The sequence below is a fragment of the Syngnathus typhle genome, linkage group LG4 (genome assembly GCF_033458585.1).
Source record: "Syngnathus typhle isolate RoL2023-S1 ecotype Sweden linkage group LG4, RoL_Styp_1.0, whole genome shotgun sequence".
Classification (NCBI taxonomy): domain Eukaryota; kingdom Metazoa; phylum Chordata; class Actinopteri; order Syngnathiformes; family Syngnathidae; genus Syngnathus; species Syngnathus typhle.
In genome coordinates, this window is record NC_083741.1 from 15,421,086 (window position 1) to 15,446,859 (window position 25,774).

Below are 25,774 nucleotides of genomic sequence, written 5' to 3' on the forward strand. Positions count from 1 at the left end.
CCATAAACAATTACTATTAGCGGCACATGCCTGATGCGTACACACACACGCGCACACAAAAACGTACAGCTGGCCCGTAGTCACTGGGTCACAGGGTTAACACAAGCCAATTACCAAAACAGTTAAGGAGGAGACAGGAAACACAATATTTACCACATGACTGCCAGAGTGATGCAACACACACACTCAAACACACCTACTCACAAATCAGTTCTATGTTTCGACCTTTTGGCTCTCGTGGCGGGATATCAACTCGGCGCATCGAGATGGATTCCAGGGAATAATTCCTAAAATATGAGCTGAACTTTCTCAATCGAGTTTTCAAGTTGTGAGGAAGACTCCCATCCTAAATGCCATTCTTGAGCAAGACAACAATGTTCATGCTCCACTTTGATGTTTTGACAGAGCTGATAAGTCGAAATGTCCGTGTATCTGATATGTTTATATTGGGAATGTTTGCTATGACCCTGGCGTGTGGCTGCGGGACGCTGCGGGGGGTCGCGCCGTTTCCTGTTTATCACATCTTCCCCCGTGAATGTCAAACAGTTTACCTAACAAGGTACTCTGTGTCTCCTTTTTGTCACATACTCGTGCAGGCAAAAAAAAAAAAAACTACTGCTCCACACAAATTTTATGCATCCATTTGGACATGCAAATGTTTCTGCTTGCGTGTAGTCCAAGTGTGTCTTCTTAGGTTGAAATCTTATGGCCTGTACGTTTAATGTAAACAGGAAGCTAATACTGTATGTAGTTGACCTTTTTTTTTTTTAATACTTGTAGGCTTTACAGTTATATTAACTAATGAATGTGAAATAAATGGTCATTATTGACCTTTGTTTTCAGTCAAAATGTGCACTATATGATTATAAATGCTTAGCGGTATTATCCGACTCCATTTCTTTGTTTCCGAGCACCAGTAATAAAAACAATGACAGTGAGCAGCTTTTCTTGAGCTGTTTTTCCTTGTCTTGGTTACATCTCGTTCTCCGGACTTTACTGTCTTGTAAAGCTGCTCTAAGTAACATGAGAGACAGAGACCGTGGAGCGGTGAGGAGGGGGGTGGATTCGGGAGGAAGAAGAGCGCAGAAAGAAAGTATGCACGTGAAAGGCTGGAGGAGGTGATGGTAATTTGCAAGCTCAGTTTTAGAGGCTTAGAGGATCTGACATCTATCTGATATCCTCTTTGGCTCCCTAAGCCTTGCTGGGTGGTTCCGTGAATGCGTGTGCACACATACGCACTCTATAAATGCTTAGTTCTGTTGCAACACACTCCTTGATTGCAGAAGACATGAATCTCTGGAAACAGCACAAAATGCTGTTTTGTATCATTTCACAACAGCTATGACATGACTTTCCTAGGATTCATTACTGTTTTGCTGTTTAGCATTTTTAAATTATTTTTAAACTGCGGCGGCAATCTGAAGAACATCCAGCCATCATCATTTCACATTGGTTTATAGTGGAGATAATATCAGTTGGTGGCGCTAATGAGCCATTACGCTGGCTTGCCAATAAACCTGAGAGAAGAACAATGAAGAAGGAAAATACTTTAGGTTCAGTTGTGTTTTGAGCTCACCTTTTCTCTATTTGCAGGGTATGTGGAGTTATTTTAAACAGTGTAATATAGTTGAGTACCATTTTTCTTATAACAGTACAATACAATACTACTTTATTTACACATTTTATTACAGCTGCAGCTGTAACAAAACACTTCACATATAGCAATAGGACAGACACAAATACAGTTAATTAACAAAAAATTAAACACGTATCTCAATACACATCTGTGTGCTGTAAAATCTTCAGCAAACAGATCAAACTCAAAGGTAATGCATTTCTTTATCAAAATTGCAATTCAATTTGCTTCATACATATTGTTTTTTTTCCAGAATTTGATATACAACATTTTTTTTTCTGTGCTAAAGTTCACCCACCTGTTTTTGCATTTTTAAAGCAGTACTGTAAAGCTAAAAAAAAACATTCATGGTTTGTGGCTTCTGGGTTTACTCGCGATGTATTTTATTGCGTGCTCAATTTGGATGAAGTGACCCTTGATGGAATATTTCAAGGTCTGTATAATAATACTGGTGAGCTATATGTCACCCTTGGGGCCTCTGGTAGCCAAAGCGGAGCTAATGCTCGCCTCCATTCTGCATCCGAGTTGATGCGGGCTGAAACCTCAGGCATGGGGCTCTGGGAGGTGTAGATGGAGGAGGTCGGACATTTCCAATAGATAACATACATCATTCGGAAACACATGGACTCTGTGGACTTTTTTTTTTTTTTTAACACATTTTGCCAGGCGGATTTCTTCGCAGTGTGTGTGTGCATGTGTGTGTGTGAGTGTGAGCAGCGCAGATTTCCATGCACGTAAAAGAGGCGGCGGTAAGGGAGCAAATGACACAGCCGATGACTGGCCGGCCGAGCGTGGGTGGTCTTCTCAGAGCATGGACGTGGAAGTGAACTGTTAAAGGCCGCAGGAGCAGCCTGACTGAAATCACAATATAGCCAAATGAGTAACCTACATGCTGGAGAGTGCTGGTAGAGGTGGGGTGTAGAGGGGGGGACTCGCGTCTACAAAGCGCTTCTTTCACAAGGGGAAACAACCATGTGTTGGCCGTTGCGCTTAATAAAGTTTCAATAGATTTGAATAACCGCAGAGGCTGAAGTTGAGGAAGGGTGGAGTAAAGCAAAAGGCTGCGAGTGATGAGAACTTGCATGCCACCCGTGGCTGCTCCCACAGTGTGCTGTCGCTTCTGCTTGACATGGACAGACATTTCCATGAATTATTAGAAGACAAGGCTCTTTAAAGTTGTATCTAATTACTATTTATGTTTATAAAGCCACACTCGATTACCAGTAGGTACGCATGCACAATTTAATAGCTGCTTCAAAATTCTGACAGACACTATTATTGAGGTACGATTTACAATGTAATATGTTTATTTCTGCGGTAACAGCATTGTAAATTACAAAAATATTATTTTCATGGTTTTGTAGTGGTTGATTATGAAAGCCTATGTGTGCCAGAAGAACACAAAACAATAAACTAAAAAAAAAATGATAATGTGATTAGGCAATTAATAACATTTATAAATGTTGATGTCATAAAAACAAATACACAATACCTTCAATAAGAGACACATAGCCAAGCTCTGTCTTTGGAGGTTGATTCCAGTCAGAATTTTGTTATTGTGACTCATAATTACAACACAGTATCCCAAATTATTAATTAGCACTTAATGTTTGATAATTATGACTTCATAATTATGACAAAGCATCTTACTATTAGAAACGGGCTTCATATTATTAAGGCTATGGCAAAATTGTTACTATTATATACACCTTAAACCTGCATTTTTTTTAATTAAAAAAAAAAAAAGTTTAGTGGTTGCATGTTATGCTCGAATAATGTCTGATTTATCAGATAAACTCATCGAGTTGGATTAAAATGATTTATAAAGGTGTGTCCAATTCTATAGTCATCTTTCCTGTTGAAATTGCTGATCAAATTTATCAAATAGATCATTTCAATGTAAAATGTGGATTTATTAGCTTGCTCTTCTGAAATAACAGGTTCTGTCCGTCTACATGGTGTTGGTCATCATTTTTCTCATGCTGGCGATGAAGGCCGTTCATCTTGTGTATCAAAGCAGACAACAGCAGACAGACTCACTCAGTCGCATTTCCCTTCACTTTTCTTAACTTCGGCTCGCCACGACAGGCTTCACTCTCTCAGTCTGTCTGTCTCTGTGGATTTCCTGTGGCCTCAGGGCTCCTCTATATGCACGTCTCTCCTGGGACCCAGCTTGTCTTCCACACACACACATAATCAGCGCGGAGTGTCTCTGGGGCCACAATGATAGAGATCTCTACCCTGGTCCACTACTTCCCATTTGGGGTCAGAATAAAACAAATGCTGCCAGTAACAGGGTTTCATTTGTGTGTTTGTGTGTGCTTACTTGCACATGACCCTCTGAAAGCTGATCTTTACTGAATGGGAGTTTCTTTGCGTAAAAGACGGTGCAGACTCGGACAAACGAGAGCCGTAGAGGCTTTTGCCCTCTAAAAGCAGAATAAAAAGGGCAGAAGCTTTTTTAGCTGCAGGGCTTCAGCCACTGACAATATTTTCCAGATGGGCCTTGCTTGCCCCCGCACTACACCAATACATGAGCCACTGTCCTCCTTTTAGGATATCATGCACACGCACGTCCAGAACACACACACAAAATATTTAACACACAGATTATTTGACTTGAAATGCTTATTAGACATTTTCTTAACTTAAAATAGCATGATACTGCTCCTTTAATTATTTCAGCAAATAATTATTGCCAATAATTTAACAAGGTAGTCTACAGATAAATAATCAGAATTGAACATTTTATTTCTATAAAACTCAATGTGCTTTGATTTTGAAATGATTACTTGAACTTCCACAAGTAAGTCCCTAGTAAATCACAATGTGCAATCACAAGTGAAGAGCTCCATGGAGAACAGGCCCACGGGCTATTGTCCTGTTTTAGATTTGCTCTGCTATAAGTGCAGAGTCAGAAGAATAAAAAAATGATCAACAATCAGCATCAATTCAAAGTGAATATTAATAACATTGGAAGTGAATATTTGACACAGCTTTTATATTGGATCATGTGATTGTGCTTGACCGAAATTCCAGGTGGCACATTTCCTATGTCCCGGCAACCCCGAATGGAGCATAAAATCTTTTCCATCATCAAGCATATGAGTGAGGCGCACTCAAAATGTGTGTTGTCCTGCAGAAGATTCTTCCCATGCAACTGCTGTTGACGCACAAAGAGTCAGTGTTCGCGGGCCTCCGGTGTGACGAGCTGTGACGAGGCGGTGTGAAGCTGCCACAGAAATAGATTGGGGTCACAGGCAACAGCACGCATGGAGGGTCAGCCAACGCTTTCTCGGTAACGTGCGTATGTGTGTATGGTTGTGGAGGTGTGGGGAAGCGAGCGTGTGTCCATACCTCTATATTTTTGGAAACCACATGGCAAAGACACAACACACAGCACATCACTGACGGCAAAGCATCAGTGAGTGTGGGTATCCGCTAAACCCATACCCACCCACAAACCGCTCTATGCACACACATATTCCGCATGCACACACTATTCTTCTCTAGCCACATGCCCAAATGTACTCATTAAGCTGCACATGATATCAGGTTTAACCCTCTGTCTTCCCTTCCTAAACCTCACGTTCATCATCACTTAGCGATGACTACATGTGAGCGTGTGTAATTAGCGAACGTTAACAGCCTCACTCTGTTTACCTCATTGATACACAACTCTTGAGGAATGTCAAACAAGCGGTGTGAGTAAATATATCTTCCAGGTGGCACTATTGATCACAGGGTCTCGTCGACGCCCGCTCAACTCAGCAAGACCTCAAGATCGATAGATACCGTCATTAGGAGAGTGAATTCGGCCCCGCAGCCTCACACAAAGTCTGTTTGTTATTGTGAGAAATGTATTGGGCCACTGGGAATAAGGTTGGCTATGCTGATAAAAGAACAGCAGTGACTATGCGAGAGGGAAAATAAAGAGATGGAAGTTTAGGGGGTAAGTGTGTAGAATTCTTGATGAGCTAGGATGATAAGGGCTGCCTGTCACATCGACAAGGTGTTTCTACAAACTTATGAGCATCAGCATACATACAGTAAACCTCTCTAGTCAGCCTCCCATTTTGTGCTTTGACTGTAATTTGAAGAAACCACCGCATCAGAGGAAAAACAACCAATCACAGACAGATGGTGTGCCTTGGCCACATTCTTAGCAGCCACTCCACCATGGCCTAATGTTAGCGCATTCCCAAACAATAAAACTTTAAGACAATGATATTTTTCTTATTTAAATCTGCATAGTAGTATGTTAGACCATCATTAATTATGCTAACTGTCCAGTCAACGTTTAGGTGACATTTTAACATTTTTATCAGTTAAAAAAAATGTTACCCACAGTAAATGTTAACCCATGAAAACAATACTACAACTGCAATATTACTATTTCTGCCACATATATGATATATATGATGTCTTATGCTCGTTTTTTGCTGGGTTTTGCAAACTCCTGTAGTATGCTGATGATGTCATGCATGACAATTTGAACCCCTTTTCTATGCATCTTTAAAGGCATAATTTCTTAATGTTGAAATTTTAAATTGAACGAGCTCCAGGGCATTCAACTTTGGAGGGTCCACTGTACAAACAATGATGTATATGCATGCTGTGGCCTGGCTAGCAAACATCTGCTTTCCATGAGCCCGCGAGGAGGCTGGGAGCAGCCAAATACAACGCAGAGGGAATTAGGGGTAATTTTCTTATTAAAGAAAAAAGAGTCAATCTCAGGAGCTATGATTGTAAATGGAGATGGAGCTTATCTGAACGACTATCAGTCTCCCTGCAGGGCTAACGCAGGCAGGCAAGCAGTGGCTGTTAACATAGAAACACACGTGTGTGCGCATGTTGTTGCCACCAACACAAAGCAAACGTACACACAATTTCTGCATGATTCTGTCACATCATCTTAATTGAGTTAATAAATTGCATTCACTTTTGCTGTTGACACCACACAGCTGATGATTGGGAGTGATAAACATGAAAGTGCAATCTATAGGTAAAATCAGATGACATGCTTATATACGTATTTCCTTCCAATGTGGATGCTCTAATAGATGCCGGGCTTCATTTACGGACTCACCAGGTGCATCGTCCGCTTGAACAAATAAATGCCTCTCCCCAAATAGACGATTCATTTTCTACGCTTGGGGGGAAATAAAGTAGCAGGTGGTGCCACTATAGGTAGCGGTACTTATCATTACTCCAGCCACATTTCCACAAGGTACAGCTTGGTTCAGTTATTGTGGCCACGGTTTGATATGCTACACCCTATTTTGGTTAGCTTTACCACCGTGGCTGTGTAGCTGATGGCAGATTAGCATGGGAGACAGCTGCCTGTGTGCTCCATAAATAGTGTGACATATTAACAGTAGACTGATATATGACTTGGTTAATATTACTAACAGGTGCAGTTGTGATTTCCCCATTTCACTGAGAAATAGTTGATTTTTAAAAAAATTCTATTCTTAAGTGATGTACATTTAATTTTGTCCATATTTGAGAACCATGTGTTGTCAGTACGGCCCTTTGAGCCAAGCAGGTTCTGCTGCATAGGAAATATGTCAGGCATGGAGTCCAAATATGTATTTAAGTGTTTTTTTTAGAGTTAGGGATGCTGTCATAGTTAATGTCTGAATTAAAGTTGCCGCTATCTATTTGAGAGAGCGATGACGCATGTGTGGCTTATTAGTCACCACCAACTTGCGTCTGCAGAGAGCTGCAGACATTTTTTTTACAAACGCAACACTGCGGGGGCAAGGAAATGGAAGCCAAATGGATTCTTGTTGGAAAATATGCCGCAACATCACGACTTTAATCTAACAGACAGTAATCCGCCCCCTCGTCATCCTCCTCCTCTACCAGTCTCTCTCACTCTCTTGCTCTCAACACAATCATCCTCAATCTTTCTTGGCCTTCTTTGAGTGCCTCCCCTGCTCTGATAATTGTCTCCCGCTGATCTATGACTCCGGTTTACTCCCCCGCAGAAGAAGCCGTCGCCTCGATGACCGACCGTCGGCGCAACAGTCGTGACTCAGCTGTAACCCAATAGTCCAAATGTCTTTGGTGATGGTAAACTCATCTACTAGTTGAAGTAGATCCTGAAGACTGCAAAATAGACATATAGGAATGCACCCACACTGCATACACCAGTTTCTCTATAACATTGATTTCCTACATAAGTGATGAAGAGGGTATGTGATTTATTATTTTAAAATCATTATCGTGGTGGGGCTTCTGCCGAGGTGATATAAACGGTGTATGCAAAGTCTTATATTTCTTGTTTTAGCTAACCCATTGTAAACAACTAAAATGTCACTCAGGCCAAAATGTTTGTTATCCCTGGTTCAGACTACAAGACAAATGTGTTTTTTGCGACGGCACTATGTCAGACAACTGCCATAAAATTCTGCCATGTCTTGGTTAGAAGACAAGCAAAACCTTCATGACATACTATATTACGATGTCACTCCATGCCGTCTTTCATGGTTATTGGGCTAATCTTGTCAGTGGGGAGGCAGAACTAGAGAAAGTTGTCAACGCAAAGAAACACCACAAGTTTTGATTGCAGCAATGCTTGAAAAAAAAATAAAAATTAATGGTGTCCCTTAGTTCCAGGGGAAGATGATCGGATGCTAGCTCTAATATTGGTCCGTAAACATCATGCTGGTGGCTTTGTGAATTTAAGCACTAGGTTGTAGGAAACATTGGTTTGTGCACATGTATGTAGAAAATAGTATAGTAGTAGTAGTAATATAAATGTCATCAGCACCTCAATGAAGGCCACAGCGGTCAAGAGTGTGTGGAACAACGTTGTGATGTGTGTGTGCATCAGGGAGGAGGGGTTTTGGCACCTCATCATTGATTGATGGAGTCAATTGGGTGGGCTGAGAGGAGGATTGTAATGGGTGACGTCCGCCATCAGCCGTCCCCCTTTTGATCGATCCTGACTGTGATGGACTCACACGTGAAAAAACTCAGCGAACCGACTGATAAAACAAGCTTGCACCAATCCTACACTCATGTGGTAAATTGTCATTATGAGTGAGTGAGTGAGTGAGTGAGTGAGTGAGTGAGTGAGTGAGTGAGTGAGTGAGTGAGTGAGTGAGTGAGTGAGTGAGTGAGTGAGTGAGTGAGTGAGTGAGTGAGTGAGTGAGTGAGTGAGTGAGTGAGTGAGTGAGTGAGTGAGTGAGTGAGTGAGTGAGTGAGTGAGTGAGTGAGTGAGTGAGTGAGTGAGTGAGTGCGTGCGTGCGTGCGTGCGTGCGTGTGTGTGCAAGTGTGTCCGCGTGTGTGCGTGTGTGTGTGTGTGTGTGTGTGTGTGTGCGTGTGTGTGTGTGTGAGAAAGAGAGCGAAAAAGGGAGAGTTAAGGCGAGAGACTGCTGAGTGAGTTTATGAGCATGTGCTCTTTGTCTGTTCTGTGTCAGGTTGACTTTACCACAGTGATCTGGCTCATTTCTCCCTCTCCAGAAGTCTGAAATGTTTGTTTCGGGTCCTCTATCACTGCAAGATACCTCCTAAAATCAAGCGGGGTCATTGCACAAAGAAGTAGACTTCTGATTAGTAAATGTCAAAGCTTCCACAGACTACGAGACAAGTAAACGTTATTTTTGCACTTGGCGATGATGACCTTTCCCTCTGTCCAACAAGGAACGCAGTCCATGTCAGGGTCCAAAGAGATGCTCCAACCGCCGCCGCTGTCTGTGTGGCCCTCTTTGTTGTCACGTCAGGCCGCTGCGCCCTTTCCAGTTCAAACCACAGTGTGTCATAGCCGCAGAAATAGATCTATGTTTACATCACCTTCGAGTCAACCCCGGGCTTGTTTTCAAAGATGTCCTGTGGCAAATTTTGCGGAAAAGTGTTTCTTTTCCTTTGGCTTAGGGAAAGAAATCTCCAGGTGTGAGTAAAATCCGATTGACAAGGGCGTGACATCACTGTTAAATCTGGATTACAGTTGGAATAGTTCAAAGAATATTTACTGACTTAATGCCATGACCAGGGTTGGCCAATAAGATGTTGCTTTGCTCCAAGTGGGTGGGGATGTGGATTAGAGCCCGCTACTAAGATCATTACATAGCGCAGGGCGCCCTCCTCAGGTTTTCACTTCATTTGCAGCAATTAAAAAGGCAAAATTAAACCCCACGGTACAGAATATAAAAGCACACCTGCAATCCAATACACTTGTTGCACAACAATGTCTTTAAAAATATATTTTTTAAAGATTTGTTATTTTAATTGTATTCTTATTATTGTGATTGGAGACAGAAAACTGTATGTTTTATGACCATTATTATTGTATCACCAAAGCGAGGACGATCTTTCAAACCTTTTATATTAGTTAGTGTTTTTTCTAAATAAAACAGACATGTATTAACTGACAAATCGTTAGTGAAAATTAAATTACATTTACCAAATTGTGACATCGGAATTAGCTGTTCATATGAAATTGTATATTTTGTGGCCATTTGGACAACTAAAACGACATTTGCTTGGTTCCTTGAAATTTACTGGAATTACATAATTTTGATAAAATACTACGTTTCACTCTAGACTCATCTTTTGCTTCCCCCTCCCAGTCTTTTCTGTCAAATTACATATTTTATCTAATTTTGGACAAGTGAACAATTCCACGTAATAGTCCAAAATGTCCATGAGGGTATTAAAACTGAAACAGGCCAGAGTACTGTAATGTCCCTGCTAATAACAACAAAAAATATCTATCCGGATACTGTCTTAACATTTGAATATTTAGAGACGTGCACAAAAAAGTAATCTACCTCTTATGCTGCTATAGCCTTCTGTGCTTAAGCTCCATTGCTAAGTAACTCCTTGCAAGCCTCCAATTCACACTGCTTAACGTGGAGGTGTAAACAGCAAAATGTCCAAGTGGCCTCTAACATGTTGATGGGTGGCTGATAAGACAACTGGGGGTCAAATCGGAGTGGTCATCTCCTCTCCACTCTGTGTGCACCACCATAAATCACATGATCGTGTCTGGCTGCTGTCAGGACTGCCTGATGCCCGCTAGGGTTAAACCAACAGAGGCCTAAGCAGTGGGGGGCTGACAGTCTCGTTGGAGCTTTGTCTTCTTCAAATCGACCGTCAGACAACTGCGATAGGGAGAGAAGACTCTCACACCATACTTATTCTAGAAGCTCACATTTTGTAGTATTTGTCAATGTCCATTTTTACTCTGCGGCTCTGTCTTTCCTCACCTTTTTGCGCTTAACTTAAAGAGTACAGGCGAGCAGGCTAAAGATAGAATCTCGTCGATGCTTCATTTGTCATTTGGTGACGCTATTGTAATCAGGACCCAAAAGATCCTGACCATACAGACTGAGCTCGACAAGACTGCCGCAAGTCGTCCTGAGCTGCTTGGACAGTCGGCAGAAACAGGAGACGTCAGCGTAAACACAATACGAGCATCACACTTGGCCTAATGCGAGAGCACAGACAATGCATTTATACAACGCCGGCTGCTGAGTGCTGTTGGGTAACATGATTAACACGCTATGACCTCATTTGGGCCACCTAAGAAATGTGTTAAGTGAACATTAGTATCTCTGGATTTCACATTGTAGTTTTGTTGGCAAAGCCGCATAGGTTATCCGACTCAGATTAAATATTTAGACTTGAATCTCTTAAATGTGTGAGTATAAAATGTGACTGCTGACTCGAGGTTAAATGTAAATTCACTGGAATAAGGTTAACACACTCAAACGCATTTTGCATGAGGAGATTGTAAAGGAATTCGTTTGACATTTGTGTGGAATGTGGAGAGTCCAAAGTAATGAAACTAGTGAAAGCCCGGAATGGCCATGCAAATTGCACATAAGACAAAAAACGCCAGTGGATACGACAATTCGATAACGTGCTTTGAAAAGAAGAATTAACACAAATACTGTAAATGTGGTTTGGATCTTTATAATTGTTTTTGGTATTCATGCAATTCAAGCATCCCCGTTATTGACTTGTAAGGGCAGAATTTTTCAGTTCACATTTTATAATGAATAGTATTAGCTTGTGTGGGTGTATCTAATATATATATGTTTTTATATATATTTCAAAATTTTAAAAGCGCTAAAGCTTTTACAAAGCCGGTTCATGATGTTCCTGTACGCCGCTATCAACGGCTGGCATCAGCTAACTCGCAGCACGTCATCGCAAACTGCTTTTTATTACAGGAAATGCCATGAGCTTGGAGACCAATACAGCCCCCCACCCCCACCCCACCGTGACGCATTTGGGACATAGAAGCACATTGACGCGGTGGAGGTGGCTGGTCGCAGTCCCCGTGAGAACCAGTTGTGTTTTCAACCTTTTAACTGAGGATGGGCTTGCAACATGAGACTATCTTTGCTCCGTCTGACATCTTAAAGGCCTCCTCAAGTGTCACATTACATTGAATTTAAGACAGCAGAGCAGTTATGGTCGCTTTTATCCTGAAGTAAAGATGTTGTGGGCGAAGTTATAATCAAGAGAGGGGTAACCTTTGCCCTGAGATTGCGTGCGTGTGTCGTATGCATGTGCGTGTGGTCCTGCCGCTGTGATAGATTTGTAGAAGGAGGAGCATGAGGCGAGGCCAGTAAACAGTGCAACATGCATGTAGGAGGTCTGGGGGTAGACCAAAGCCAGAGCTGTCAGGATTCCAGACAGAGATACAGACAGATCCCGTCCCTCCACAAACAAGCCATCATAAACCTTCCCACCGAGCAGCCATGTCGAAGTGCTCTTATTATATGTATCAATTTGTTTCTTGTGAAAGTCCCTGTTGTCAAAGTATGACAAAAGTACGATTCATTGTTCCTCACTGTACAATTCTAATACCGTAATTTTCGGACTATAAATCGCACCGGAGTACAAGTCGCACCAGCCATAAAATGCCCAAAAAAGAGAAAAAAAAACATATATATGTATATAAGTCGCTCCTGAGTATAAGTCGCCCCCCACCCAAACTATGAAAAAAACCGCGACTTATAGTCCGAAAATTACGGTACAATTGATGTTCAATTCTTTTTGACTACTAATACTAATTTGGGATGGACACTGTTTTAATTATGCTTCTTATTGTGGTTGTTATAGGCATGAAGATGCTTATTAGTATATTCGATAAATTAAGGTAGCCAACTTTGTCTGTCGCTGTGTGTGTATAGTTGAGATCTAAATGTGTGCGGCTGAGAAGGTGGAAGTCACCCCTATAGTGACCCTCTTCAGGCCCAGGGGTCACACATTGTTCAGGGGGATGCAGACACCCCCAGCTGATGGATGGCCATTCCGAGTGTTTCCCTGGCTTTGGCGCTACTCCGGAAATCGTAACTCAGGAGGATGAAGGCGGCCCGGCTCCTCCGCTCTGTTCCGCACGCTTTGACTCCAACATTCAGAACGTGATGAGAAAGCTGTGAGCTCAGCAGCATTACAAAGGTGGAGTAAATCTTGAGCTGCAGCTGTATCCCGCTCCAAACGCCCAACCGTATTGGGTGGACACATGTCGGGGGCTGTCTCAATGGATGAATTGATGGATATGTATGTGATGTTGTTGTGATGTACAACTCTTACTACTGCTCGTGCTACACTCACTAGATAATTGTGTACCTTTTGTTCGCACACTATCACTTAGTTGAAGTAGAAAAATGATATGTATTCTTTCCTTGTAACTAACTATGATGAAGTGAGTTGAAGAGTTTTATTTAGACAAAAGTAGTATCCTGCTGCCATCTTATGGCTCTACACACAATTCCAATCGGTTTGAGAGGGTTGTCAGTTACTTGAGGATTTTGTGCGTATCCTCATAAATCTGCTGTGTATTTCTTATTCAATCAAATGTCAAATGTGATAGATAAATATGGGAATAGACCATACGGTAATGTTTTTCATTAAAATGATTAAATTTTAAATTATTAACAAAAGATCAGTTAATTGTACGAGTTACATCACGTTAATGCTTGCAAAAGTTTTGAAATGATTTCTCTCCTCGTATTTTCGTACAACAACAAAAAAAACAGTACTTGAACAAGGGTGTGTAGTATTAGCTTGTGTGGGTGTATCTAATATTTTGACTGTTTTGACTTTTTATACTCACTGTACGACCGACCAACATGCACACATACTATATAGTCAGTCTTTTTCCTAAGAGGATGTGATGACCAGCTGATGCGTGTGCTCAAGTGACCCACTGATGACTGTGTGCGAGGGTGATCCTGCATGATGAGAATATGAGAAAGTTTTGGACCACTCTGTGAACTATTGGAGAAGCGACTTCCTCCTGCAAGAGCTGTGAACCTTTACTTGGGGTTCACGCTGTACACTTGCAACATTTTGCAACAAAAATAGATCTGAAAATAACTTTCCACATGAGGTTTTTCAGAAACAAGCAAAACCGGAAAAACCCACTCTCTCATGGAAACAAATCGGAAAGGTACTCTCACATCCCCAAACTTTAGGGAACTTTCTCAATTCTGTGCGCAAAATAACATGAAACTTATTTTCTCACACATTTTAGTTGTTTTTAAGTTTTTCTTTGGGTAATTCGTACTCACTGTAAGAATAAAATCAGTATTCTTAAACTGTTCATTTGAAAACTGGCCACAAACATCTTCCCTTAATAACCTCCGCTGAGATGCGAACGTGCTTTGACAGCAACAATCTCTCTGCTAATTTATTTTTTCCTGTTTGCTTCTTCATTGTGAACAGCTGTAATTGTTGAAACAACAACGGTGACGCTTGACTGAAGAGTACAGTTGTCAATTTGTTGCAGCACGAGCGATACTTGTCACAACACTACCTTGAGGCGCTTAATGCATATGCTTGTAAAAATAAAAAACAAAAAGTATTCATAATTGTACATCCTTACCAAATTCTCTATGTATATTTCTCATTCTCTTCCAGTTAGTGTGTAATACTTTTCAACCAAAGAGACTAGATCTGTAGAGATAAAGACTAGTTTTACGCCCTCTGTGGGCTCTAATTTACCAGAAATACCAAATAAACAATTTACTTACTAAGCACAGATCAAATCTGCGCTGTAATTTGAGGTAATGGAATTCTCTATTGGATGCATCAAGATGCTACTCAGTTGTATGTGTGTGTGTGTGTGTGTGTGTGTGTGTGTGCGCGTGCGTTGTTGAAGATGAATGTACTGTGAGCACAAAAGCCTTTCCACACCGTGCCACTAGATGGCGGCAAAACGTGTGTAGTCTATATCAGCAGTTGCTTTTGTAGTCTACCAATTGTTTGGAAGAGACAACAGTAGACTTCTCTCACTACCAGAGTATTGTATGGCAAAACGCACTTACATATTTGACTATATATACGTATATACGTAAGTGAAATAAATTGCAGTAAAACAATAGCCTAATCCCATTTCTCTTTAGCCTTCAATTCTCTTACGACTTTACTGACAGGCACTCCTGAACCCCCCCAAAATAAAACTTTAATCTCCCCCCCCCCCCTCCCATATGGTATTTGGCGGTGCGGTTATCTAGCTAAGAACGATCCGCATCAGTGATCCTTGCAGGCAACATGCAAAACAGCAGGGGGAAAAAACTGATGAAAATAAAGTGGTCACAATATTAAGTACACCTGCACAATATCATGTGACCCAGTGCAAGAGCTATTATCAAGTGATTCTTCACTCTTCCATCACAGGTATTAGAAAGGAAAAACAGTTAAACCGCAAATCTGGACGGTTGTTTTTAAAATAACTGACGCTAACCACAGATTTACACAGTAATTTGTACAAAGGCTACCTTTAAATAGCAAAATTCGACCTAAATCATGTGATGCTGGTATTTTAAAGAGGGAAGTACATTCTATCTGTGCCACTTTCTGTCCAGGTTAGAGCAACTTTAAATAATCTCCATCCCAGCAGCACCTGCATGCGTGCCAGCCAGTGTGCAGCTTGTTGCTCAGAAAGAGGTTGTGTAATCGGCGTGACTAACGCTGTCGGTCTAACGTTGTAGTTAGAGCAGCAGAGTTCTTCCAACCACAAACATCCTGTTCCTCAATCAACAGATTTACAAGGAGTGAATCACATATACACAAACAACAATGTTGCACTCATACTTTGCAAATATTAATATGCAGCTCAAGATGATGTTCAAGTTAAAGGCTGCGGCACAATTGCAACTTCAGACTTGACAACCGTATATAGGATCTCAATGCTGGACTATAACACTTATGACACCATCAGATAGATAGATGCCATTTGATTGGCCTTCAAAGTGTTTGTTGCCACTCCTAGTTGAAGTTTACTATCAAACAAAGACAATAATTGAACACATTGCACACAAGCAGTGCCACAATACATGTAGAGAACAAATGTAACTGAATGCAAATCATATATTCTCTGCATTGAATCACTAATATTAGTGCCGTGGGGAGTTGAGCTGGCTAAATAAACAGTTTAAACATCTGTCTTCTACTGCTCTTATGTGGCTAATGTGGGCACGCAGTAGCAGATATTGTAGCAAAAACAATGATGTTTGATTTGATTTAAAATTTAGCAAATGTAAATTCATCATTAGAGATCAGTCCCTCATAAAATCTCCCCTAGAGTGCCAAATTGAGTTAGGATGATTTTGCCAATAGCAAATGATTAGATTATTATTATTACTATTATTATTATTATTATTATTATTATTATTATTATTATTATTATTATTATTATTATTATTATTATTATTATTATTATTAATGATAATTTGAACTGCTTAGCCTCACGAAGGTCTTGGGCGTGCTGAAGCCTATCCCAGCTTTCTTAGGGCTGTCGAGGGGTACATCCTGAACTGGTCGCATAGTCAATTACAGAGCACACATACACAAACAACCATTCACAATCACACCTACAGACCTGAAACTAGAGTATATTATTATTATTATTATTATTATTATTATTATTATTATTATTATTATTATTATTATTATTATCATTATTATTATTATTATTATTATTATTATTATTATTATTATTATTATAAAGATGACCATTATGAATAAGTATGATTTCCTAATGCAGTATATCGTGTTCTTTGTAACTCATACACAAGGCAGCGGCACTAATGTTTTTGTTGTATGTGACATCACGTTACTGGCTGCCCACATACCGACTGTTTTGCATGCAAACACATAAAAAGTGAGTGCACTGAGCTGTGATGCATGTCAATACTGTGCTCAGGCTCCCCTGAGATATTTACCCCAGCCGGGTGTTCCCCTACAATGTCTGCATCTTCTTCCTTTCTTACCTCTCAGTTTTGTTTCAGTCGAACATGAAACTAGTCTTGAGTTTTCTACAACTCAGCAATATATCAGTGGAAACCTAAGCTTCCATTTTGAAAATGTACGACTTTAATTTAGTTTAGCTTACTTTTAATCTGTTTAGTTTTTCTTGTGTCATTGTCATGGGTACCATGACAAACACAGGTTTGGTATAAAGAATTCTTTGATTAATTCATGTGTTTTATCTTTCACTATCATGAGTTGACAAATGCCAGGAGTTGTCCATCGCATGTCTGCATATCTGTTCCTCTTTTTTGGGGAGAAGTTGTGTGCTGGATCATCTTCCTGGGCTCCTTCCTGTGTTTCCTGTCCAAATCAGATCAGGCGGTCAAGGATCTTGTCAGCCTGCAGCATCCTGGGCAATAACTGACGCAAGGTCCCATCTGTCGTCGGACAGGCCTACAGTGGGCCCATCCTCAGAACTTGACAGTTGCAGCTGATTCTGTCTGTATGTGCTAACCGACACTCACTGGAAACTTGATAGTGAGAGCCAATGAAGAGCTCGCACATAAAACCACTGTTGATGACTTTACATTGTGTGATGCCGTGCAGTTGTAAATCAGTCTAACCCTGAATAGCATGGAAATTGTAAAGCATTACAGTTGGAATTGAGAAAATAATTTTCATTGTCAGGTATTGTCATGTACAAATTCATTTTATCACTCAAGTATTTTTAGGTGTACACTATTAAAGATACAAATGAATCTAAAAAATGTAATGGCTGCCCTTGTCGTATGTGTTTAGTATTGATACAATTTATGTTTTACCATGGAATTGTAAAATATTGGGCATTATATTTGTGTGTTTGTATGAGTGCCATCATACATTTCTATTTCTCTACAAACATATTTTGCATATTGCAAGTTTCAATCCCACAAAACAGTCACTCTTTGGAACCAAACAGTAGGTGGAGAGCAAGAACAAATTTAGGTTCCAACCGATACTGATAAGCGGATATGAAGCTTGCTCAGTGGTTGTGTGTGTGTGTGTGTGTGTGTGTGTGCGTGTGTGTGTGCGTGTGTTTGCGTGTGAAGGAAAAAAAATCGTGGGTGGCTTTGTCATTGTGTCCCAGGTTGTGGGATCGCTGTCCACCTGTGTCTCCTGTGTGCTCTTCCACTTCCCCTCTGGACACCTATTCTCATCTCAGCCACACTGATTCTAAACCAGTTTTATCCCATGAGACCCTGTCGGTTTCAGTGTCTTGTGACACAAACCTGTCCTGCGTCAGACCTTTGCAGAAGAAAACTGAGAAGAAATGTGTGTCATGCTTATTGGCAACTTTCATCCGCCATATTGCATTAAATTAAAATACTTTTAGGTTTAATATTTTGTTGTCGTTGGGTTTTCAGTAGTTTACTATTAGAGTCGTTTTAGCATTCAGCAATGGTAAGAGTATGGTAAGTGTTACAGTTGGTGCTCTGTTAGGGTTTAAGGGGGTTATGGTCAGGGTTAAGATTTAGTGGTTGCATGGGAGCCTATCCCAGCTGACTTTGGGTGAAAGGATGTCCTCCGTTGTTACTCAGTTGTTACTTTCAGAAACTGTTATCTTTCCTTGAAGCGCTGCTTCCTTCAAGTCTGCAGCCCAGCACGCTGACATGTCACCGAGCAGATGGTCACGGATGGCAACATCACCCTTTGTTTGTTGCTCGTCTCTAATGGTTAATTGTGGGAAGCCTCAGACGCCACAAAGAGCTGTTGCAACACAACGGCAACCACACTGCAGACGCTGGACGTGAGCACAAAAGACACGCTGTTAGCAGAAAGATGCATGAGGCTCCTTCTCTTCCGGTTAGACACATTCAACAAGTATTATACTCTGAAGGAACACAATAGGGTTTTTGCATTTTGTTACATATTGCTACATTTCTTACACATTTAGAGTGACGTTCAAATCCACTATTTTTCAGACCGATATAAGTATACACTCTGAGTAGGCCAATTCACCGATAACACTGACACTGACAAAAAATTGTGAACAAGACCTTCTGGTGTGATGCAAATGATGTGTCACTGATGTGTTCATATGAACAGGTTAGTGTTGGCTCGTGAGTGAACAATTCGTTCAAAAGAACGAGTTCTTTCAGTGAACGAATCACTTCCTAAAGTGATTCGTTCTTTTTTTAGTTCATATGACTTCAACCAATAGGTGTCAGTAATGCGCATTGAAGCTGGTGCATTGAAGGGTTAATTGCACAATTAGGTCATCTCTCATACCTGGCATCGAACCCAGCGAGAACCCGCGTCACTAACCAGTCGGCTATTTCGACCTGGCAGCCGATGGTCGTCTGCACTGTTTTGTACTAGTAATGTGCATTCCTGTTATTAAGTGAACTGAATCCTTTGAATCGGTTCATTCAAAATATTTGTTCAAAAGAATCGTTCACCGAATCGTTCACTACACTTTTTTATTTATTTATTCATTTATTTATTTATTTAACCTCGTGTAGTGTACCTATTGTAGTGTCCGTGAGGTGTACCTAATCACAGGCCACTTCAATAGGGAAAAAGCATAAGTGAAAAGTGCCATACCCGCCCTCACACCCACCTCCTGATTGGCTGTTTGATCTGTGACGTCACGTGGACACTCCATTAGGTACACCGCCATTTTCAAGTGTACTTAATAACAGGCCACTTTATTAGGGAAATATCAAGGTCAAAGGTCACAGGTGTCAAGCTCTAGTCCTCGGGGCCACATTCCAACATGTTTTCCAAGATTCCCTCGTTAGGTGTACCTGCGTGAAAACTTTTGGTCATTTTCATGGTCTACAGGAGCTAAAACTTTTCACGCAGGTGCACTTAACGAGGGAATCACACGGACTCTCTACCCTATGGAACCCTTGCTCACATTGCATGGAATATATATGGTTTCATGGACCAGCTCACAAGCAAATAGTTATAATGGTTAAATGGGGCAGCACACGAGCAACTGTGTTGCAAATTATTCTATGATAAAATATTTTAAATCTCACCGGGATTTGAACCCGGTTACACTATGTAACCGTTGCTCAAATGCATGGAATATATATGGTTTTATGGAACAGCTCACAGGCAAATAGTAACGGTTATATGGGGCAGCACACGAGCGAATGTGTTGCAAACATTTCTATGATAAAACACTTTGGGTCCTTATGGAATTTGAACCTAGAATGCTGGTGTTAGAGTCCAGAGCACTAACCACTACACTATGAAAAACACTTAATTTACATGGAATATATATGGTTTTATGGCGCAGCTCACAAGCAGATAATTGTAATGGTTATATGGGGCAGCACACAAGCGACCGTGTTTTCTATGATAAAACATTTTAGGGTTCACTGGGATTTGAACCGAGGTCTGAACTGACCTGTGGTTTGGCGATCCTGTTTACAATGCACTCGGTATTTGATGTTGGACAATTTCCCACGGCACAGCTGCACATCTCTCACGGCACACCAGTGACACACCATGAATAATTCATATTTACCATGCACAAAGGAAAGGACAGAAAGGACATACTATTGAGTGCTTTTATGATGAATTTTTTGTGAATAGTGTCTGCAGTACAGAATGCCTTTGCGTGTACACTGAATGAAGGCAGTCTCACATGTGCTATGTGGGCGGTGGTTTTTGGGGTTTTTTGTTTTTTGCTTCCTGTGACAACATCCGATAGGTGTTCCTGTTCGGTAGAATTGAACGCAAATTCCTCTGTAATACAGACACGCACGCAGAGACACAAACACACACACGCACACACGCACACAAATCAAGCCTCATTTCCGCTTATCAAGCATTGGAAACATACAACATGCAGATTTCTTTCCCCTTTGACTGACATACTACTGTAGTTATTTTTTTCAAAGAAATACACATATATCAAAGTCAAGCATTTCAAAGTTCAAATGTTCACCATATATTAATACAAAAGAAATTGTGGTTAATTGAAAATATGATTTTAATAAAAAAACATCATCATAAAAAGGAGATACAAGCACATGACGATAGTAAAACCCATCTCTAATATGCCATCCATAACGAAATCAAAGTAATAAAATTAGACAAAAAAGATAAAGCAGATATTCGGTCAGTCAAGAAATTTCCTATTTACATTCGATGCATGACAAGTACCCGGAAATTTCTTCACTGAGTAAAGAACACGTTTGTTCTTTACCCATTTTTTTGTGTATATGTGAGAAAAATATTTGTGGAGAAAATTAAAAGACCTAAAGAAACAACCATTTAAATCTTAGTATAAAGAAATAATGTCAATTACAATTGAAAGTGAACATTTTATTATTGCTCCTTATATTAGAATAATTATTATGATTATTTTCATGTGTGCTTGATTTTATTTGCTTATTTTTCAGCAGGTTGTTTTTAAGTGCTCCAGTTGAGTTGAGTTAAAAAAAAAAGTTATGATCTATTGTGTCTCGTTAGATTGAAAAAGGTGTATCAAATTCTACGGTCAGTGAGTGCCAGTTTACATGTTCTTCTCTCACTCTATTGTGGAATAATTAAGAGGAGGGTTGGCATATTAAGTCTTCACAACATTTCTTGTATATAATACAAAAATATGGACATTCTTGGCATTGAGAAGAAACTTCGGTCTGAGAATATGATCCAAAAAAAAAAGAGCGCTCTGGCACAGCCTCCTCAAGCAGTGATGGGCATATTCTCCCTGTAGCAGGTGGACCTCTGAGGTCCACTGTAGCTGCACAAGTCCTGATAGATGTTGGCCATCTGCTCTGCTGAGATGTCGTCGTACTGCTCCATGTTGGTGCAAAACGGCTGCGAGCGGCGTAAATTCACCGCCTCGAGCAGTTGCTGACACTTCACCATCGTGATCTGACACAGAAGAGGCGGAGGAGCAAACACGAAATCATCAAATTAGAGAAAAGTTGAAGAGGAAAAGCATGACACTTTTTTTCCCCTTACCTGCACAATTATCAGCCTATTCTTGGCAGTGCTGAGATCATGAAGCTCCTCTCCGAAACACAAAGTCACAGTTGGATCGGGAGCTGGAATCTGACCTTCCTGGTGCAGCTGCAGAGCTACGACAGGACACAGAGCAGCTGGTTAGAGTTTCTCCTCGAACTATTTGTGGAGCTTACAAACAAGGCCTCACCGTGAAGGAACTTGCCAGTATCAAAAATCTTCACCACTGCATCCCTCTCCAGTTTACAAGGCACGGGGCTATAATGCAAGCCCACATCGGCCAGTCCACTCCAGAAGACTCTGCTCTGGCATAGCCTCTTGATGAAAATACCCTCCTGATTGGCCCGCAGCAGGAGCCCTCGCTCCAAGTGGCCCAGCAACTTGTGGGTGACTTGGCGTTGCCGTTCAAACTCGATGAGTTCAGCCGGGGGGAAGTAAACGCTCTGCATGCTGTCGGAGCTGTATGGGGTGCCGCGACCCGGGTGGTGCTGGGCCGGGGAGAGGCGACAGCCCTCGGGGTGATTCACCAGTGTGTTGTCCATCAGCTTTCCTCCATAGTAGAATAAGACCATCATTTGAGAGAAAGCTGGAGGACACAAAGTACATTAAAGTATTTAACTTCTTATTTCCAATACAAATTGATGAAAGTAATTCACATGCAATATGATGATTTTCTGTTAGTTTGCTTTCACTTTCACCAACAACCCAAACTTCCGGATGGGTCCCACAGTGGGGAAAAAAAATTAAAGTTGATTTTGACAATGGCAAACCACAAATAGGCAGGGCTTTTAGAGCCCGTTAGTCATTAACCCTCAAAATGATCACTCACCCTCCCCGATAACTTTGTTTTTCTGTATATATTAGGTTTGAAAATGCTTTTGAAAATATGATTTAAAGTTCCTGCCCAAAGAATTTATGTGTGGATATAAGACACAAAATAATTACCTGAGCTGAGCGTGCCAGTAGGTAAGGGGTTGTGATGCATTGAAAAGGCTGCGAATTAAAAAGAGAAGATTTAAGGCTGTACACACCAATCAGTTCTCAACACAGACTTGTGTCATTATTTTGCCTCATCATCAGAAATATTTATACAACAACAACTTAATCATCCTCGTCAGCAAAGTGCAACAGGATGTTAGTCAATTCTTCCATTGGAGAGTTTGACTGAGCGCAGACAACAGCAAATCTCGTGTCTCATAAATACAGTTAGAGGTATATTGTCAGTTTTTTCCTTACCACTGGCACTAGTCTGCGGCCAATACTCTGGACTGGCCTGCATCCTGCAGCCTTCTTCCTGTACACACCGAACAATAACGTGTCAAGAAAGGAGTACAAGACAAGGAGAATGAGAAGAAGAAGCTTTACCTCTTTGATGAGGCCCTCGATGTCAGGAGGGCTGCAGTCCATGTCAGTCATGTCGCCAGAGCTGTTGGAAGCAGCTACCGCCATCACTGAGCTCCTTCCATCTGTGGCGCAATAATGGAAGAAAATATTCTATGGTCACGCACTGACCATACAACATGGAGCTTTAGCTTCACAAGATCAAAATCACAAGCTCACGTTTCTGCTCATCGTCTGGTACGATTCGGTAGACTTTATAAGGCTCCGAGATGTCCAGCTGAGATCTTTCTGTCACCTCTTCAAAGTCAGGGCTTTTATTAAGCGCACAGCGCAGTCTGGTCTTCCAAGTTGCAGGTTCTGCCTTGTCGCCTTCCTTGAATTTGCCTTTAAACACGGCCCATGCCTGCATAGACAGCCAGCCATATGTTATTATATTTTCATAAGGTTCATAAAATACGCTTAGTATTTTAAATTTAGTTACTATGTAAGGTAAGAATATCCATCAAGCCATCCATCCTAACCCTAACTCACACTTGTATTAAAACTTGCGGACACTTTAGTGTCTCCAATAACTCAAGAAACAATTATATTTATACTACGCTTAAGTGAGTTGATGTAATGGTGAATATCTATTTGACCAGGGTAGTTTAAAACAGTGATTGCCAACTAGTGTGCCGAGGCACAAGTGTGCTCAGAGAGGTCATCGGGTATTCCACAGTCATTTATCCAGTTTGGATGAGGATTCATTTATTTACTACAAAAAATATTTGTGCTTGCCAACAGCGTAGAGTAACAGGCAGAACAATTAAATGCTCTTCTAATAAATGACCGAAGGTACAGAAATGTATCCACTTGAGATGAGTGTGATGTAAGAGTTTGTGGCCGGGGTTGCCAAATCCTTTTTCTCCCACCTGCTTAAGCCTTGTTTGTTTAGTAGGGTTTTATTTTGAAGTCTCAGAAGAGAAAACATTGGACCCAGAATGAGCACATTGACAAAAACACTCACAGTGCTACGTTGAATTCATGTTCGGGTAAAATATGAACAAGCTCATTAACTTTTATTCATTGAACGTGTTCAGGTACAACACCGCTGACCATGTATAGAAAGTTTTTTTTTTTTTTTAGTTTTTAAATAATCATGTATAGTAAGACTTTTTTTAATGACCAAATGTGACCGTTGAGCCCTGACCTTTGATCCATGCACCTTGTTCCCTAATCTTCGACTCCTGACCTTTCACCCCATACCATTGATACTTGACTCTAACCGAAACAAAACGACCATGTACAGTAAGGCTTTTTAGTAAAAAAAAACAAAAAACAACAACATAAATAGTATATATATATTTTGTTTAAGAAAACAAAAATACCATGTATATAGTACAGGAAGTGAGGTTTAACGATCAATATGCACAGCTCAAGCGCAAAATCCCCATTTTATATCTAGCTAGTCTATTTACATTTTGTGATTGTTTTAGAGAAAACAGTGCGATTATATACAGTTTTTTTTCATTACCCCCCTTTTAAACAGGCACTGCACGGCCAAATCACCCTGGTTGCAAACCCCACCCTGTAAAAAGATCCCTAATACCATCTGCACCTATAAAACAATTAATTAATGTTTTTTTTCCACATTAATGTGAACCTAAAAGAAAATAGAGGATAAAAACAAACAGTTAAACAAAGGTAATCCTAATAATATAAAATGGCCCATTTTGAGGCAATTAAGTGTTCAAACTGAATGTACCTACCTTAAAAATAGATGCGTCTATTTCTTGGTTGTAATCCTGTTTCCCTGCGTGTTTCCACGGAATTCGGAACATGATTCGGTTTCCATCTTCCCACATGAGCCCAGAGTATTGTCCACTCTGGATCTGCTCAATAAGCCACTGCTTCAGCCTACGACCTCCAGAATTCGACATCGTGTTTGTGTCACCTACACCAAGAAGTTACTCATGTTAGAATTGCAACGTATCAAAGGAATTCCAAAAGTGAAAGTAAAAGCACTTACAATGAGAAGTTGTTGAGCTGTGAGATGGTAATGATTGAATGATTGCTCCTCCACGCATCTCTGTCAGGTTTATTGTTTTGGATGGTAGTAAGTATGCGTGACGTCACTGGTGTTCTGACCAATCACTGCCAAGTCGCAACAGGTCGACCCCGCCTACTACGACATTGTAGTTCTTTAAAGTGTAGGCATTTACAAGAAACGGTCTGACACAAGTTGCTGCCCACGCCAAAACAATCAGTGACAAGTAAGCTTGTGGCATGGGGAATTTTTGTGTGGACCCCTACTTTGTCATTCACCCGCTCTGCTCTGAGAACACAAAGTCTTGAATTGCAAGTCAGTAAATCTTGGTAATTTGACATTTGCCCAAGGTGTGATTATTTCATGGCGTTCATTCATTTTTATAAAAATCCTAGGAACCCTAAACTGCTTAACTGGCAGGAAAATTCCAGGACTAGTGTCCCACATTTAGAGCTTTGGGGCCTTATTCCACAGAACCTGGTCAGGTGAGTTTACTCCAACAAAGTGACATTTTAGGCCAGGAACTGTCAGAAGATCAGAGAATGCTCTGCAGCCACATGTTGTCCTGCCACAGGGGACAACTC

The 25,774-nt window shown here is 40.8% G+C and overlaps 1 protein-coding gene across 1 annotated transcript; it reads right to left on the minus strand.

The window, feature by feature from the left end:
• Positions 1 to 20,825: 20,825 nt before the first annotated feature.
• Positions 20,826 to 25,266, minus strand: irf8 (interferon regulatory factor 8). Its single transcript, XM_061277047.1, has 9 exons — positions 25,173 to 25,266; positions 24,913 to 25,097; positions 23,384 to 23,567; positions 23,189 to 23,289; positions 23,060 to 23,117; positions 22,769 to 22,816; positions 22,014 to 22,409; positions 21,824 to 21,939; positions 20,826 to 21,733 (listed from the first exon to the last, which is right to left on the minus strand). The coding sequence occupies exons 1-9, from the start codon at positions 25,228 to 25,230 to the stop codon at positions 21,542 to 21,544; spliced, it is 1,338 nt and encodes a 445-aa protein (XP_061133031.1). The 5' UTR covers positions 25,231 to 25,266; the 3' UTR covers positions 20,826 to 21,541.
• Between the last annotated feature and the right edge of the window lie 508 nt (positions 25,267 to 25,774).

Coding starts and splice junctions, on each gene's coding strand:
- irf8 (XM_061277047.1), bottom strand. CDS start 25,230: ATGCGTGGAGGAGCAATCATTCAATCATTACCATCTCACAGCTCAACA. Junction 22,410..22,768: donor TACTGGCACGCTCAGCTCAG/GTAATTATTTTG, acceptor TGTGTCCTCCAG/CTTTCTCTCAAATGATGGTC. Junction 21,940..22,013: donor TACTGGCAAGTTCCTTCACG/GTGAGGCCTTGT, acceptor GTCCTGTCGTAG/CTCTGCAGCTGCACCAGGAA.